The sequence below is a fragment of the Pseudophryne corroboree genome, chromosome 4 (assembly GCF_028390025.1).
Source record: "Pseudophryne corroboree isolate aPseCor3 chromosome 4, aPseCor3.hap2, whole genome shotgun sequence".
NCBI classification, from domain to species: Eukaryota; Metazoa; Chordata; class Amphibia; order Anura; family Myobatrachidae; genus Pseudophryne; species Pseudophryne corroboree.
In genome coordinates, this window is record NC_086447.1 from 85,634,382 (window position 1) to 85,649,736 (window position 15,355).

The 15,355-nt window shown below is 45.5% G+C and overlaps 1 protein-coding gene across 3 annotated transcripts in view; it reads right to left on the reverse strand.

The window, feature by feature from the left end:
• Positions 1–15,355, reverse strand: part of RCAN2 (regulator of calcineurin 2) — a 221,484-nt gene that overhangs the window by 103,577 nt on the left and 102,552 nt on the right. Inside the window, exon 1 of one of the 3 annotated variants that reach the window (XM_063915221.1) lies at positions 8,436–8,733. The exons of the other annotated variants lie outside the window; for them this stretch is intronic. Within the exon in view, the coding sequence (XP_063771291.1) occupies positions 8,436–8,522 (87 nt within the window). The 5' untranslated portion in view covers positions 8,523–8,733. Of the gene's footprint in view, positions 1–8,435; positions 8,734–15,355 lie in introns of those variants that run through there. 3 annotated transcript variants of the gene reach the window in all.

The following is a 15,355-nucleotide window of genomic DNA, read 5'->3' on the forward strand; positions in this document are numbered from 1 at the left end:
ACAACAAAAAGCCGAAAAGAGCTCGGTAAAGTTTGACAGCCCATCCACAGACCCGTAATACGGGATAAGAAGGAATTCAAATGTATACTTCGCAATACCTCGAAGCTTAATTTAAAACACGTACGGCACGATGATACATGACCCCTCAAACATGGATTCATACACACATGCTTCTACTATCTCACTAGGTCATACCTTTTTCCCACCTTCCTCTCTTCTCCCTTACCCAATCATAGAAATGTATTTACACATGACATATATTTTTCTCTTTTTGAACTGTTTTAGGAAGTGGCAGTTATTGATGACTGCCAAAGGGTGGACTGTCTAAGTCAGAAAAATATCATGCTACACGTTGCCATATATTCACCTCATGCGCGTGCCTGCTGCACGTGCACATTCTCTCCCGTGCGTGCGGATATTCGCAGCCGCGTGATGGCGCCTCGGCCATGCGCTCGAGCGCGTGGTATGTGCATTTACGGTAGAGTTTGTGTGCGTCTAGCGGGCGACTCAATCGTTAAATAATAACACCAAATAGTATGTTTTATAGATAATGTTCCCCTTAATAATGACTGTAAGTTTGTTTAATGTAAATGGTCGCTGGACAGAGGAATTCCTCTTTGTATGGTACGAAGGGTCAGACAGGGTTTGAACAGCTGTGTCTGGTACCTAACTAAAGAACATTTTAATAGCAACAATCCGGTGTTGGTTAGGTAAAGATTAATCGCTCCTGCGTATAGTTATGGCCATTAGTAGATTCTGGACATTTCATATATTTGCGATTCATTACCCATGCGGCGGGAATCTTCAGATTCCCTCCCACCTGAGCAGTTTGATATAGTCACAGCCCACCTGTTCAAACTAACCTATGACCTTTTGTTATGATGCGAGGAGACATTCCTGTGTCCAATGAACAATGAGATTATAGGTCCCTTTGTAGTATACTGTACTCAGTGTATATAAGATCAGCCAGCCTGGGCAGCTCTCTCACTCTCCACAAACGGTTTTCATCTTGACTAACTCGGAGCTGGTACCAGAAAGCTGCGCAGCGATCATTCCCAGTGTGTGTAAGTAATTCTCTGCAAACCAACTTATTCTCTGTTTGTATTGGCCATTCCCTCTCTCTGTTATAGTATAGGATTGTGACGCTATTGTATATTTCTGTCTAGATATTCTGTTAGAATTATATGTTAGTTTGTAGTGTATGACTTGTGAACTGTTTTACCTTTTTAGATATAACTTAAAAGCTTGTTAGTAAAAGTGTTGGAACCTTAGCATGGTATCGTGTGTTCATTACATTGCAGTGGGTAATAGGAGCGTTTCGATCGCTCAAACAGCTTTAGTATTAACAAGGTTAAGCAGCGTTATATCGCTACAGTGTTTCAGTACAAGGTTTACAGTATAAGAGTATCCTTTCTGTGTATTACATTCAAGGTTTACTGATTGTCATCTTGTGAGCGTCTGCGGCGCTCGTGATCTCCTCGTGGTCTCGAGCGTCCGCTACGCTGGTAGCGTAGCATTACGGTAGTCGCCCGCCTATAGCGTGCTCGACACCACGCATTAAGCTGTGAGCGAGCGTGCCGCATGTGCGTCTCGATCACGGCCGAGCGTATGCTACGCTAAGTGCGTACCCTTACGGTACCCCATACGCCAATTGCGTACCGAGTCTCTTACCCATATAATGAAGGTTATAAGGTAATCAAATCAGCATTATCAATGGTTTAGGTGCACTCACCTCCATCGACTTATTGGCCGCTCGACCACCCATCCGGGAGGCAGCGGCAGGGCACCCGTCAGCGGTGGGAAGTCACTGTGGGGGTTGAGTTGACACCTATTACCGGTCGTGATAGTGTGTAGGATGTTTGGTGATTTTCCCATTTTAAGGTTAGCGGTAGTTTAATAGAGCCGTTCTTTTTTCTGCCACCATTATGCCGGCTGATTCGGCATATTAACAAAGTTTTCAATTACAGGTTTGCTATGGTTAGGGACAAATAAATAGCTAGCAATTTTTCTGCCAAAATCAAGTCGCCGTGTCTTTATTTCCTGGTTTAGAGTTAACAAAGGGTTACTTTGAATGAAAGGGGTCCACCAAATATCACTAGGATGTTTATTTCTGCCTTCAGGAGCAAATGGGAAAGTGTGCAAAAACCGTCTTGATACTTGGTATTTTTTATCTGGATTTTTCCAGGCTAACTTAAACAGAAAAACGACTGCTGTGCCGCAGCATCCTCTAGAGGGAATTTTAACACGTCCCGTATAGCTAGAATGAGAGGTTCAATACCCTGTGTAGAAGGGGAATCCCCAGTAACAGGATCCAATTCCTCCCCCTCCTACTGTGTCTCCTCATCAGAGTCTGAGAGTAAAGCAGGTAACCCACGCTTTTGTGGTCCTGATCTAGAGAGGGAGGGGGTGGGGGTGGGGGGAAGCTGTGGAACATCTGTCCCTGCAGCTAGGTCTGCAACAGCCTGCTGCAGTTGTTGGGTTTTTTGAGTATTAGCAGTGAGCTGAGATGACATATCTGACATAATGGATTTTATGGCACCTAGCCAAGAACGCTCTTGACCCTCCCCACCAGCCCCCTCACTGAGTTGTGAGGACTGGCTGCATTGTTCACATGATATGGAACCAGATGTAGAGGGAGAGAATCTGGTGTGACATACACTGCATAATTGGTGTTTTACCATGTTTACAGTAAACACTTATATACACATACACACAGACAAGTAATATAATAGCAAGCCTGCCCTTACTGTAAGTGAGAGGGACAGAGAGAGAAGTGAACAACACACCCAATCTAAACAGCCCCAGTGAGGCTGTAAGCTGTTATAACACCATGTAACACCAGAGTATTAGTCCTTTTCATGACACAGATTGTGTACAATAGTGGCTCTCCCCCTTTGCTACACCCCTGTACCAGTTTTCCAGCCTGAGTGTCTGGAGGAGCTGTGTGTGCCTGCTGCTGCAGCTGTAAGCAGAGGAAAGCGGCAAAACGCAGCTGGTCCCGCTCTGAGGAAGCTCCGCCCCCTGCAAGGGCACCGGAGCTTCAGTGATATTTATACTGACAAAGTCTCCATATAAGTATAAAACATCCGCTGCCACTGTACACAACGGGGCTATAGCGCGTCCCCCCCAGGAGGGTCCCGTATGTCCCCCCTGCGTCTTAGCCGTACCAAGAACCGGGGGACCCCCGGTTTGTACTCGCCATTGTCGTCACCTTCAGGAAATGGTAGGGGTGTGCGGCGTGCTGCGATTGTGACCGCTAAGGCGCAGTACCCCGCTGTACAACAACCTCACAGGACGGTGGTCCTGCAGTGGGGAAGCGGCTCTGACACCTTACAGAGACAGGTGACCGCCCCCCTAACTCCCACGGTGCAGGTATGCTGTTGCCGAAACAGCATACCGAAAATAATAAAGTTTTAAAAGAAACTGAAGAAAACTCTCTGGAGCTCCAGAGTGTGAATCCTCTCCTGATGGCACTTTTTTGTAAACTGCCTGTGGGAGGGGGCATAGAGGGGAGGAGCCAGCACACCTAGTTGAAGAAATTTAAAGTGCACTGGCTCCTTTGGACCCAGTCTATACCCCATTGTACTAATTCCCCAATATCCCTTATGGATGCTAGAGAAAAACTCTTTGATGTTCTGGTATTTACAATGGTTATGCATTTCTGCAATGGACATTTTTTCTTTATTTCTGGGCGGCAACTATTTGATGGCAGCAACTGCTTTTTAGCAAGTTTTGCGATCCATGCTGTATGAGATTCTTAGTCCCCAGTGGCAAACGCAGGATTTGCATGGGGGGGTTTCCAGAACTGGGTGGAGCCAATCACAGGGGTGGGGACTGAGGTGACCCAGTATATGCTGGGTCCGTAAAACTAGTGTGTCTGTGTGTATATATATATATATATATACATACACACATATCTACACATATATATATACCGTATATACACCTATACATATACATAGCATATTAAACATGCATACACACACATATATATATCTATCTATCTATCCAAGAAGAGTACAGGCACTCACCACTTCCTTGATGACAATGAATTTATAATACCTCACAGGTGTATCTCACATAGAGATGAACGACAGCATGTCAGCAAAAATGTCGACGTTTCGGCTCCATCCGAGCCTTTGTCAAGACAGACAAAATCACATCAGGCTGCTGGGTGTTAACCTAAATTGATAATTGAGAATGTCTTGGTTTCAGGAGTGCTCTTTCTGTTCTCATGGTCTTTGTATATGCTTGCTTTTTGTTTCGTCGATTGTCCATGTATTTTTTTTTCTTGAACTATTGATGACAAAGTATTATTATTATTGGATATATATATAGATATATATATATATATATATATATATATATATATATATACATACATACACACACAGTACACGTATATATATACACATGTATATATATCGTGTGTGTGTGTGTGTGTGTGTGTATATCTGTATGTATATACATGTGTATATTTATGCATGCACATGGATATATACTGTATGTACTATAATTAAAATAAAGTAAACTTTTATTAAGCACTTACAAGTGCCACCAAGAAGACAGCAGGCTGCAGAGGACGCTAGACGGCCATTAATAATACTCTTGCAGCAAAAAATAAAATAAAAAATAAAATAAAAAATTTGGTGGAGGGGGGTTTCTGGGTGCTCAGAACCCCCCCCTGGGTGCGCCACTGGTCCCACCTAAATTTAAATGTCCCATAATAACAATCACCTGCCTATGGTAGACATGATGTAAATCAGCGGTTGATGTGGGCTGTATTTTCTGTGACATTAATATCATGTGATCATTCTGAGCCAATGTGCTACAACCTGGCAGTATGATGACATCACAAGTTGTTCCTAATGAGTCCAGCTAGTACATGCTGTTTTCGTTAAAGCTGCGTACACACCTAAACGATCTGGCAAGGTTGCGATGGCACTACACAATGTAACAATATATTGTGTCCGCGTACACAGTGCACGATCCGCTGAACAATAGCACCGTATATCGTTACAGTATCAATATTAGCGAGCAACTTTGTTCGTCCCATGTGATGTGCAGCCCATCAGATGGGAAGACGCAACCTAACAATTCATGCCCGATGAATGGGTGGAATTGGGTGTACATATTATAAGATATTAGTTGATCCCAGGCCATAGATAGATCTGACCGGCCAGTTGTACGTTCATACATCTTTTACTACATTTGTTTTTAGAAGATGTGTCCATGTTAGGCAACTACTTAATGTTATGCCACATTGTTGAAGTCCAATTAATAATTTACTATTTCTAAAACGGAACCCAGTTACTCTGTTGTTGGACCAAGCGAGCAGATTGTTCCGGAAGAAATTATAAATGGCGCGCTATGTTTTTACTGTCTATGTGCTTAACGCAGTGTCAGCAAGATTTCATACACCAATGATAATGCCTAAAAAGCCTCTTCTGACCATTGGCACCAAGTCCTCCCATGGGTGCACCAAAGTGGTGATTATATTGGGGCAGACACAGAGTCCCTACTGGTCCTCAGAGTCGCTCACCACCTAGATTGTGTACCTAGTCACATAATGTAGTGTGCAGAGATACTATGGAACGTCTCTATGAGCTCTGTTTTCACTGTGACACCCTCCCCCTTCTCGTACCCTACAACCAGACACTTGCACTCTTTGTATAACTTGCAAAGACATATATAAATCAATTGCTCTTTGTTCAGAAAACAGGACATGGCTCCTAATTATACCAATGTGAGACAGATATGTCCGCAGGTGGGATGACATAATGAAACTGCTCCATCTAAACTGGGACAGCTAGGAGGTATGCTGCAACACCTCTCCGAAATGTGGCAACCCGCATCAGACGTCAGCTCTACACTTGTATCATGAATATTATTGAGCCCAGCAACACACAACTTTTATTAGATATGGATGCAGCTTTGCAAATTGATTTTATTATATAGATCATGCTTAGTATTACCTTTAGTCTTTCATCTTCACTATTGCTCTTCGGCAGTCAGAATCATTCACCGTTTTTGCCTCCATCAATATTCTATGCCCCTATCTCACCACAAGCATTACGCCCTATTCACAGAACTTAAGTCAAGCTGCCCCACTCGGACACTCCCATCCTTATATAGTATATAGCACATGGCTAAATCTACCCCAGGCTGTTGTGCCACGAGCAACAACTCTGTCACTTTTGCTTCTATGAATGAAACAGAAGTTAATCCAGACACTAGAACCATTGGGTCTGGCCGCTTTTGATTGGCTGAGCCAAAGTTTAGTGTGACTCGTCCAATCAGCTACTACCGTGTACTTGGCCTGAGCTGTGTCACTTTCAAAGTTTTCCAGTGAAAGCTCCATTAGATGTGGCTTTGGTTGGCAAGGGTGTGTGGGGATATTGGGTGTGTAGGGTTAGGATTAGGGTCTACTCCTGACCCAAAATCCTGAAGCCTTGTAGCCTTAAGTCTGGCTGTAATGCAATGCAATTGTCCATTGAAGCGCACAGGTGGCATAGGTCTGTCAACAGTATATGTGCTAGATATACCAGACTTCAAGAGGTGCAAAAACATCCAGAGCACACAGAAAGCAGAAGGAATAGATTTCTTATACATGTAATTGGGATATAGCTGTGACTGGATTTCAGTATGACTATAAATAAGAATGTGCTCTTAGCTATCAATGACTGCAAGACATACACAAGGAAAACTAGATACAGTCACTGGGAAACAAACTGGGCAAATACCCATTTACCTTTCGGCAGAGAAATGCCAACTTGATATTGTGCCTAGTAACCACTGCTTATTATGGAGACCAGAAATGAACAAGCGTATAAGGAACTTTGCTGTACTTTGGCATCTTGTGGCTCTCTCCCTACAATGCATGTGCTGCCCAGTGACATGTTGTGACTTGTAGTTCTACAGCCGCAGGAGAAACACAGACTGCCTCTCTCTTACAGTGTCCTCCCTAGGTAGATTGTGCCTAATATCCCACTACGTAACCCCGGGTCTGGGACTCCAGGTCGACAACAAAAAGGTCGACACACCTTAGGTGGACGCCAATTGGTCGACACACCTTAGGTCGACATGGACAAAAGGTCGACATGGACAAAAGGTCGCCATGAACAAGGTCGACATGGAAAAAGGTTGACATTAGTTTTTTATGTTTTTTTGGTGTCGTTTTTTTCGTAGAGTGACCGGGAACCCCAATTAGTGCACCGCTTCGCTCGCCATGCTTCGGGCATGGTGCCTTCGCTCCGCTCCGTTCGCTCGGCACAGATTACCGTTCCAATCGTAGTCCACGTGGATCGTTAAGTATGAAAAGGTTCCAAAAAAGAAAAAAATTGTGAAAAACTCATGTCGACCTTTTTCCATGCCGACCTTGTTCCTGTCGACCTTTGTCCATGTCGACCTAAGGTGTGTCGACCAATTGGTGTCGACCTAAGGTGTGTCGACCTTTTTGTTGTCTACCTGGAGTCCGGATACCGTAACCCCTAACAAGCCTGCCTGTGGTTATACATGTTATATTTCAGGGGTTCTCTTCATTCAGTGAAGTAGCGCAATGTACAGTACAAATACCTTTACAGTAACTGGGGGGTAAATGTATGTAGCAGTGATAAGAGTGGAGAAGTGAGTCACTGGAGAAGTTGCCAATGGCGACCAATCAGCATTTAAGTAACATTTCTAATTTGCATACTATAAAATTATGCAGAGCAGCTGATTGGTTGCCATGGGCAACTTCTCCACTGGCTCACATCTCCACTCTTATCACTGCTTCATACATTTATCCCTGGGGAACTAAGAGGCTCATTTATCAACAAATGATAAAACACGTTGTGAATGATTAATGGAGATTCAGCCAATCAGCTCCCAGCTGTCATTTTTCAAACACATGACAGGAGCTGACTGGCTGGCACTTAAATCGGATTGTGTCAATCTGTGGGTCTTCATCTGCAATTAATATTCTCTGTAGCTACAAATTCTTTGTTAGGAATATTTAAGTAATATTTCATAAACTTTACATGTTGCCACAGGGATTTCCAGCCTGTGGCTACCCAGCAGCCGAGGAACTACAAATCCCAGCAATTTCCAAGCCTGCCTTTGCTTTCCGGGGCATGCTAGGTCTTATAGTTACACAGTCACAGGTTGCCTGAGCATGCTTTAACTCAATCACATCAACTACATCGGCATCGCCGTCCTTGCGCGTCTGTCACTCAGATCCGACAGCCAGATGTACTAAGCCTTGAAAAGTTATGAAGTGGAGAGTGATAAACTGGCAACCAATCAGCTCCTAACTGCCATGTCACAGGCCCTGTTTGAAAAATGGCAGTTAGGAGCTGATTGGTTGCTAGTTTATCACTCTTCACTTTATCACTTTTCGAGGCTTAGTACATCTGGTCCTAAATATGAAAATGCTACTTCTGTATTATGCAGGTTACCTTTACGTCCTGGCTGAAGAAAACCTCAGTGTCAACCAGACAGGCGACCAGCTTGGTGACATCGAAATTCAGACTCCGGGCAGGCATGTCTTCTCTGCGTTTCCGGTGTCAGGTGAGGTTTTTAAGGTGGCGAGAGATGATTCGAAACCTCAGCGGCCCAGTCACTTGTTGAAGACTTTCTGTTCGCCCTGCAGGTTGGTTCCGCAGCTACCTCAGCACAGAACCATGCAAGATGCGGAGACAATCTCTGTCTGTCACAGCTGTGCCACTCTCTCCTCCGTCTGCAAACAGCCACAGCACAGGAACAGCTCCAGCCTCGCTCTCCCAGCAATGACATCAGCGCCAGCACTGACATAAGCCAAATCTATTTTCTGAAGCCTTTTATCTGCAGGCGGTGCAGCGGAGCAAACTCAACATGATTATACAGTATGTACTAAATGTGAACTCTCCCTCAATCCTACCAGGACCCAGTCACCGACAATGCAGTCACTGCTCTGACCGAACTGGGGCTGCACTGTACCCGAGGGCATACATATAAGACACTGGAGCAGTCACTTCATCTACAGCATGATCAGTCACTATACTCATTTCTGGATGATGCCGCAATGAAAAATAACAACACCACAATAATGCTTGAAAAATGATGGATCTTTTAACAAAACAATCAGTCTTTCTGCAGTGGGGTACACTGGTATTCCACAGGGAATAACATCGGGGTGTAGAGTTGGATCTTGATCCGAGGCACCAACAGGCTAAAGCTTTGACTGTTGCCAGGATGCATTGCACCGCCTCCTCTATAGCCCCGCCTCCAGGCACTGGAGCTCAGTTTGTAAGGTGGTGGGGCTGCGCTAGGCAGACCTGACAAGAGCTTTTTTTGAAGTCTTCAAGGGCCGCAGCACTTTTATGTCAGTCTGACATTTTATGCTGGGCTCCATCACCTCCCCAGCAGCGCTGAATACTCCCCCGACCTGGTTCCCGGGTACTTGCGGCGGAGGCGCACCGGACTTCAGGCACACACCGCTGACGCTCTCCTGGATTGCGTGGCTGCACATCAGAAAGGAGGTAAGAGGGTCCCCCAGGTGGGATCTGCCGGTAAATCACGATCCGGTCGCGGTCCCAGGAGACATTTTAGATAGTGTTAGTTAAGAACAAGGGTACTGCTATCTGAATATTTGGTAAGTATTTTGTGATATACATCCAGTATCTACTGTGCATTGTTATATCTATATTCATACATAGTAATATGTAAATTACTTGTCCAGTGCAGGTTTATTGTTTATATGTAATAACTTCTGCATTGTACATGTGACTGAGTGTGCCTGTAGCTGCTGTGTGGGATTCCATTCTCCTGATTCACATATTGCTATCACTATATTCTGTACCCTGAGGGGCTAGGTATGTCAGGGTACCATATATATATATATATATATATATATATATATATATATACACACACACACTGCTCAAAAAAATAAAGGGAACACTTAAACAACACAATGTAACTCCAAGTCAATCACACTTCTGTGAAATCAAACTGTCCACTTAGGAAGCAACACTGATTGACAATCAATTTCACATGCTGTTGTGCAAATGGAATAGACAACAGGTGGAAATTATAGGCAATTAGCAAGACACCCCCAATAAAGCAGTTGTTCTGCAGGTGGTGACCACAGACCACTTCTTCGCTCCTATGCTTTCTGGCTGATGTTTTGGCCACTTTTGAAAGCTGGCGGTGCTTTCACTCTAGTGGTAGCATGAGACGGAGTCTACAACCCACACAAGGGGCTCAGGTAGTGCAGCTCATCCAGGATGGCACATCAATGCGAGCTGTGGCAAGAAGGTTTGCTGTGTCTGTCAGCGTAGTGTCCAGAGCATGGAGGCGCTACCAGGAGACAGGCCAGTACATCAGGAGACGTGGAGGAGGCCGTAGGAGGGCAACAACCCAGCAGTAGGACCGCTACCTCCGCCTTTGTGCAAGGAGGAAAAGGAGGAGCACTGCCAGAGCCCTGCAAAATGACCTCCAGCAAGCCATAAATGTGCATGTGTCTACTCAAACGATCAAAAACAGACTCCATGAGGATGGTATGAGGGCCCGACGTCCACAGGTGGGGGTTGTGCTTACAGCCCAACACCGTGTAGTACGTTTGGCATTTGCCAGAGAACACCAAGATTGGCAAATTTGCCACTGGCACCCTGTGCTCTTCACAGATGAAAGCAGGTTCTCAATGAGCACGTGACAGAGTCTGGAGACGTCAAGGAGAACGTTCTGCTGCCTGCAACATCCTCCAGCATGACCGGTTTGGCAGTGGGTCAGTAATGGTGTAGGGTGGCATTTCTTTGGGGGGCCGCATAGCCCTCCATGTGCTCGCCAGAGGTAGCCTGACTGCCATTAGGTACAGAGATGAGATCCTCAGACGCCTTGTGACCCCATATGCTGGTGCGGTTGGCCCTGGGTTCCTCCTAATGCAAGACAATGCTAGACCTCATGTGGCTGGAGTGTGTCAGCAGTTCCTGCAAGACGAAGGCATTGATGCTATGGACTGGCCCGCCCGTTCCCCAGACCTGAATCCAATTGAGCACATCTGGGACATCATGTCTCGCTCCATCCACCAACGCCATGTTGCACCACAGACTGTCCAGGAGTTGGCGGATGCTTTAGTCCAGGTCTGGGAGGAGATCCCTCAGGAGACCATCCGCCACCTCATCAGGAGCATGCCCAGGTATTGTAGGGAGGTCATACAGGCACGTGGAGGCCACACACACTACTGAGCCTCATTTTGACTTGTTTTAAGGACATTACATCAAAGTTGGATCAGCCTGTAGTGTGTTTTTCCACTTTAATTTTGAGTGTGACTCCAAATCCAGACCTCCATGGGTTAATAAATTTGATATCCATTGATAATTTTTGTGTGATTTTGTTGTCAGCACATTCAACTATGTAAAGAACAAAGTATTTAATAAGAATATGTCATTCATTCAGATCTAGGATGTGTTATTTTAGTGTTCCCTTTATTTTTTTGAACAGTGTATATATATATATATACTACTTAATATACTTAATAATCTAATATTCTTATGTAAGGGTCTAGGGACATCAGGGGCCAGCCGTAGGCGTTACTCCACTGGTTAGTACCGGTGGTACTTGTCTTGTTGTTTTTAAAGCTTTTTTATGTATTGTGTTTTGTTTCACATCACATTTATCTTCTGTTTATTGTTATTGTTTTTTTCTAGGTTGCTAGGTAACACTTGTGAGGCGGCCCGACTCTCAGCGGTGATTGGCTATACCAATAACACGTCCTCCGTGAGGGGCGGGCGGCAGGGCTGCGTATTGACGTCTCCGGGTGTTTCCATGGAGACGGACGAGTGACGCGGCCGGCCACTGACGTCAGCGGGAGGCGACGCGATGGAAGCCGGACCCACGAGCGGGAGTCAGGCGCCGCTGCACAGGTGAGTACAATTGTTTTATTATGTTTTGCACCTGGGCATGTGTGTATTTATACCTCTATTATGTCACTCATTTGGCTGGTTAGGCCCTGAGGACGGGGTTGTCCCCGAAACATGTCGGATTAAACTAACTGCATTTTCGTTACTTCAAGTCTGCTGAGTGCCGCTCATTGTTACCTACACTGCATATTGGGAGATAGTATTCATCTCACCTGGGAGGGCACCGCAGCCATTTACCTGCAAGAGCAGGGATTGCCGGGACAAACAGTTTGGATATTCCTGGAATCAAGGTTGGCTGGTGGCCCCAGCACATTGGTTCAATCCAAGGCACCCCTCAAATTTTCTTTTTGTGCACTAATTGCCGACACAGGTCCAACAATGTTTTAAACAGTTAACCTAACTGTATTTATTTCCAGTGGAGTCTACGGCTGTTACCCCAGTTGATTTCCCTATTCCCTTGGAATTATAAACCTCAGTCGGGATGTCTAATACCGGCTTAGAAGTGGATGCGGCCTTGGAATTGATACAGCGAGATGCCAGTGAACGACTGAGCTTCTCAGACGCTGAGGCGAGGGCTATCTTGGTTGATAGAAAGCTGGAGGACGAAACCACTAAAAGCAGCAATGATGACATATACAAGAAATGGCTGAGGATGAAACAAAAGGAGTGTGATTTTTTGTATCATGGTATATCCTTATCTGACTACTATAGGAACAACATGATACCCCGGGGCTTTAGGGTACGCAACTCACCGACGATAGGCCGTTATAACACCTCATTTTGCCGTCGGTGGGTTGCTATCCTTAACAAGTGTTCAATGGACCTCATCCTATTGGTCGTTGAAGAGTCTACCAGGGAACTCAATAGTATCAGGGAACAACTCCTAGTGTTTGAAGGAGAACATAAACCGGCCCTAACACTTGATACACACACCGATTGGATATCCAAATTAAATACCCAAGTGGAGCAATACCGCCAAGACCTGGTGCGGTTTAAAAAGGAGAAACTGGACATTGTCCAAAGGGATTACCAGCAGCGACAGGTTTATCCCTGGCTAGGAGGCCAACGTAATCCACAGGAACACCCAAACCGACGCCAGCGTACCCGCAGAGGACGCGAATACTATGGAGGCACTAGCACGTCAGCCAGTGAGTCGGAAGGAAGTACAGGGGTGTCTCATTCACAAGGAGGCCGTATCCCTTTAGGAGTACGGCCGCAGGGGACAGAATCCCGTTTCAACCGTACTCCCAATGCAGGTCGCGGACGAGGACGAGGACGAGGAGGGCGGGCCAAAACCAGAGAGCCATCCGCGCCCAGGCCTCCTCGACCTTAAAAGAAACAGTATTTAATCTATCCTCCACTCCACTAACCGAAATTCAATATCGGACTTTATCAAAAGGACTGTCCTTTGTCCCTACGGTCCCTCCGGACCCATTAGAGTGGAAGGTAGAGGTGCATCGCCTCAACAGATCACTTAGAAGGAGTGAATTTTTCAACAATAGGGAGAGAGACCCCGACTCATCCACTTCAGGGATACCGAAGCAATTACAAAAAATAGCCCCACGCTCACTATTTGATCCCCCCAGCCTAAACCCTTCCATACGAACCTTCACACGAATGTTGGAACAAGATGTCGAGAACAAATCAAGATCAACCAATATGACCAGATCCGAATTGGAAACACTTAATGAACTGTCCCGTAGATCGGACATAGTAATCCGCAAAGCGGATAAGGGAGGATCTATAGTCATACAGGATCTCGATGACTATATCAAGGAGAGTGAACGCCAGCTCAGCGACAACAAAACATACAAACGTTTGACTATGGATCCTACCAGAGATTATAAGAAAGAGTTGGACTCTCTGTTGGATTCGGCTGTTGGGCAAGACATCATTTCTTCCAAGACTTGTAATATGCTTAAAATAGAACATCCCAAGGCCCCACTGTTCTATACAGTGCCTAAGGTCCACAAAAGTTTGGTGGACCCCCCTGGCCGACCGATAGTATCGGCCAGGGGTTCTCTGTATCATCCCATATCGGTGTTTCTCGATGCATATTTGAACCCATGTGTACAGAACTTGCCGTCGTATCTAAAGGATACTACTAATCTCCTGTTACAGTTACAGGAGTTGGGCCCTTTACCTGGAGGGACCTTACTATGCAGCGCGGATGTCTCCAGCCTCTACACCTGCATTCCACACGAGGCAGGTGTGGAGGCTGTGAGACAATTGATTCAGGACAATGTTTGGTACCAGGGCCCTGATATAACGTTTTTCTTGTCCTTGTTGGATAGGGTCCTTAGAAGGAATTATTTCGTGTACAACGGCAAGTTCTGGTTACAAATAGCAGGCTGTGCGATGGGGTCAGCAGTGGCCCCATCGTACGCGAATGCATTCATGTCTTTGGTAGAGAAACAGATGTTTGCCCTGGACCCTGCCATAGCCACACGGGTCGTCTATTATAGGCGCTACATAGATGACCTCATTGTGCTATGGCGGGGTCCTAGGGAACAACTCATGGCCATATGGGAAGACCACAATAGTACCCAACATGCTGTACAATTCACCTATGAGATAGATGACAGTACTATTAATTATCTTGATGTCACCATTACCATTATTAATAATCAATTGCACACTGCACTTTATGTAAAAAGTACTGATAGAAATACACTGATGGCCTACCAAAGTTTCCACCCACCCTCATTACGTAGAGGCCTACCTTTCTCACAGTTCATGCGGGTCCGACGAATTACCTCGGACCCTGATGAGACAGCTAGAAGCATGGACCAGATGTTAATTAAGTTTGCAGAAAGGGGTTACCCTATTAAGGAACTGCGGAAAGCAAGGGCCCGGGCATTACAGATTCCCAGAGCACAAGCCCTGCGTCCCAGTAATAGATTGCAGTCACAGCCAGGACCTAAACTCCCTTGGGTCAATAAATACACTACGGCAACCAGAGACAGGGTTAGACGAGCCAAAAACCTGTGGCCGATGATACAGACAGATCCCTCCTTGTCCACCTTAACTAAAACATCATTATTACCTAGTCATACCCGTGGCAGAAACATAGGGGATTATGTCATGAAGTTGGACATTTCAGATCTTACTAAAAATCGTGAAAGTCATTTCCTTAGGTCCAAACATGGATGCTACAGGTGCCTTGGCTGTGCAACATGTAACACACTGATTACGGGTACATCATTTAAACACCCCTCTACTGGTAAAATGTATCCAATTAAACATCGACTTACCTGTACTACTACACATGTGATTTATTTAATCACGTGCCCCTGTGGGCTGGCCTATATCGGTAAAACGATTAGGCAGTTTCGAGAACGTATGGCACTCCATAGGAGTGCCATTAAGAAAGCACACGAGAAAGGAACAAGTGACCAACCCTTTGCCCGGCATTGTGTCCAGGCTAAACATGGGGTGGCCAGCATTAGGGCCATACTGATTGACCACGTACCTAA